Here is a 1,481-nt window from a genome sequence, read left to right as displayed (position 1 = left end):
TTTTTTTTTTTTTTTTTGGTACCAAGGATCAAACTCAGGACCTTGTGCTTGCGAGGCCGGCATGGTGCCACTGGCCCCATTTTTTTTTTTTTTAACCAGTTAATATTATTGAGGCAATTGTTTTTTTGTTTGTTTGTTTGGTACCAGGGAATGAACTCGGGTCCTTGTGCTTGTGAGGCAGGGCTGGAACCACTGAGCTTTTTAATCCCTGGCCCCTGTTGAGGCAGTTCTTGACTAGAAATTCCAGAATATTCCTACTCTGGCTGGTTTGTCCTTGTCATGGCAGGGATTAGGCATCTGACTCCGATGCAGGACTTCGTGTTCTGTCGGCGCAACACCATTGTTAGGAATTTTCCCTTAGAAATGTTTCAGTTTGGGGGAGGTATTTGTAGAAGTATTACTGGACAGGTAAGCCAAGTCTGCAGTATTATCTGTAGAGAGCTTAATTTATAGATCAGTTGAAGACCGGAATTAGAATTGTTTTTTTCCTATCATCGATCCTTTATTTTGCTGTATGTTTTTATTTTGGGTCTGATACTTGAGCGGGTGTGTCTAGTTTATTTTATTAACACTCAAGGTGGATCCACAGAATGAGGGCTGTGGACTCGGCCAGGCCTCGTTTTGGGTGGGCCTTGCCAGGCTTGGGCCGCTGAGCGCCAAGGGTGAGCGACTTCTCCCCCACGCCTCCTCCTCCTCCTCCTCCTTCCCACGCACGCTGTTCGGGACGGTTCTGCTTCTGTCCTCAGCCTCACGCTCTCTCTCGGCAGAAGGTCCCAAGGCGCCTGTTTCCTTGGAGAGCGCCAGAGGCTGCTCCGTCTCCCCTCTGTCAGGCCAGGACTGTGGTCACCGAAGTGTGACCTCGGAGAGCCGCATCTCAGGCTCCTTCAGTGTCTGTAAAGACAGTGCACACACGTTTTGTTCTTTCTCCTGAAGTCCCAAAGGTATTTCTAAAGAGTGAGGGTATCTAAAGATAAGGCCCAATTTAAGCAGTGGGTTAATATCTTTGATGTCAGAGAAAAACAAGTTTTATCCAATCATTGCCTTACTCACCTTTAATGTCATGATTCATAGCAGAACTTGTCCGGTAAATTATGAGTCTCTGAACCTCTTATTTGGTGGTAACATTCAGATGTCGGGGGTCTTGTGTAATGGAAAGGTAATATTTGCTGAATTTCACTTTTAGTGTATTTCCTAACAGATTACATTTTTCTGTTCTCTTCAGAAAGGAGACGTGAGATTCTTGATCTGCACAGATGTAGCCGCTAGAGGGATTGATATCCACGGTGTTCCTTACGGTAAAACAGACTTGGATTTCACAGTCTAAGTAGCGCCCCCTCGTGTTCTGAGAATTTAGAGCTGATGGCACTGGGTGATGGTTTCCATTTAGTTATAAACGTGACCCTGCCTGACGAGAAGCAGAACTACGTGCACCGCATCGGCCGCGTGGGGAGAGCGGAGAGGTAGCGCCCTCCCCTCCCCTC

The 1,481-nt window shown here is 46.9% G+C and overlaps 1 protein-coding gene across 2 annotated transcripts in view; it reads left to right on the top strand.

Moving 5' to 3' along the window:
• Ddx1 (DEAD-box helicase 1) overlaps positions 1–1,481 on the top strand; it is a 30,273-nt gene that overhangs the window by 26,396 nt on the left and 2,396 nt on the right. For both annotated transcript variants that reach the window (XM_010629032.3, XM_010629033.2), the window contains 2 exons: positions 1,223–1,295; positions 1,388–1,460. In XM_010629032.3, coding sequence (XP_010627334.1) covers positions 1,223–1,295; positions 1,388–1,460 — 146 coding nt within the window. The remainder of the gene's footprint in view (positions 1–1,222; positions 1,296–1,387; positions 1,461–1,481) is intronic.

Source organism: Fukomys damarensis, unplaced genomic scaffold (genome assembly GCF_012274545.1).
Source record: "Fukomys damarensis isolate Sample0158 unplaced genomic scaffold, DMR_v1.0_HiC HiC_scaffold_25, whole genome shotgun sequence".
Lineage (NCBI taxonomy): Eukaryota > Metazoa > Chordata > Mammalia > Rodentia > Bathyergidae > Fukomys > Fukomys damarensis.
This window is presented reverse-complemented; position numbering and strand designations above follow the sequence as displayed.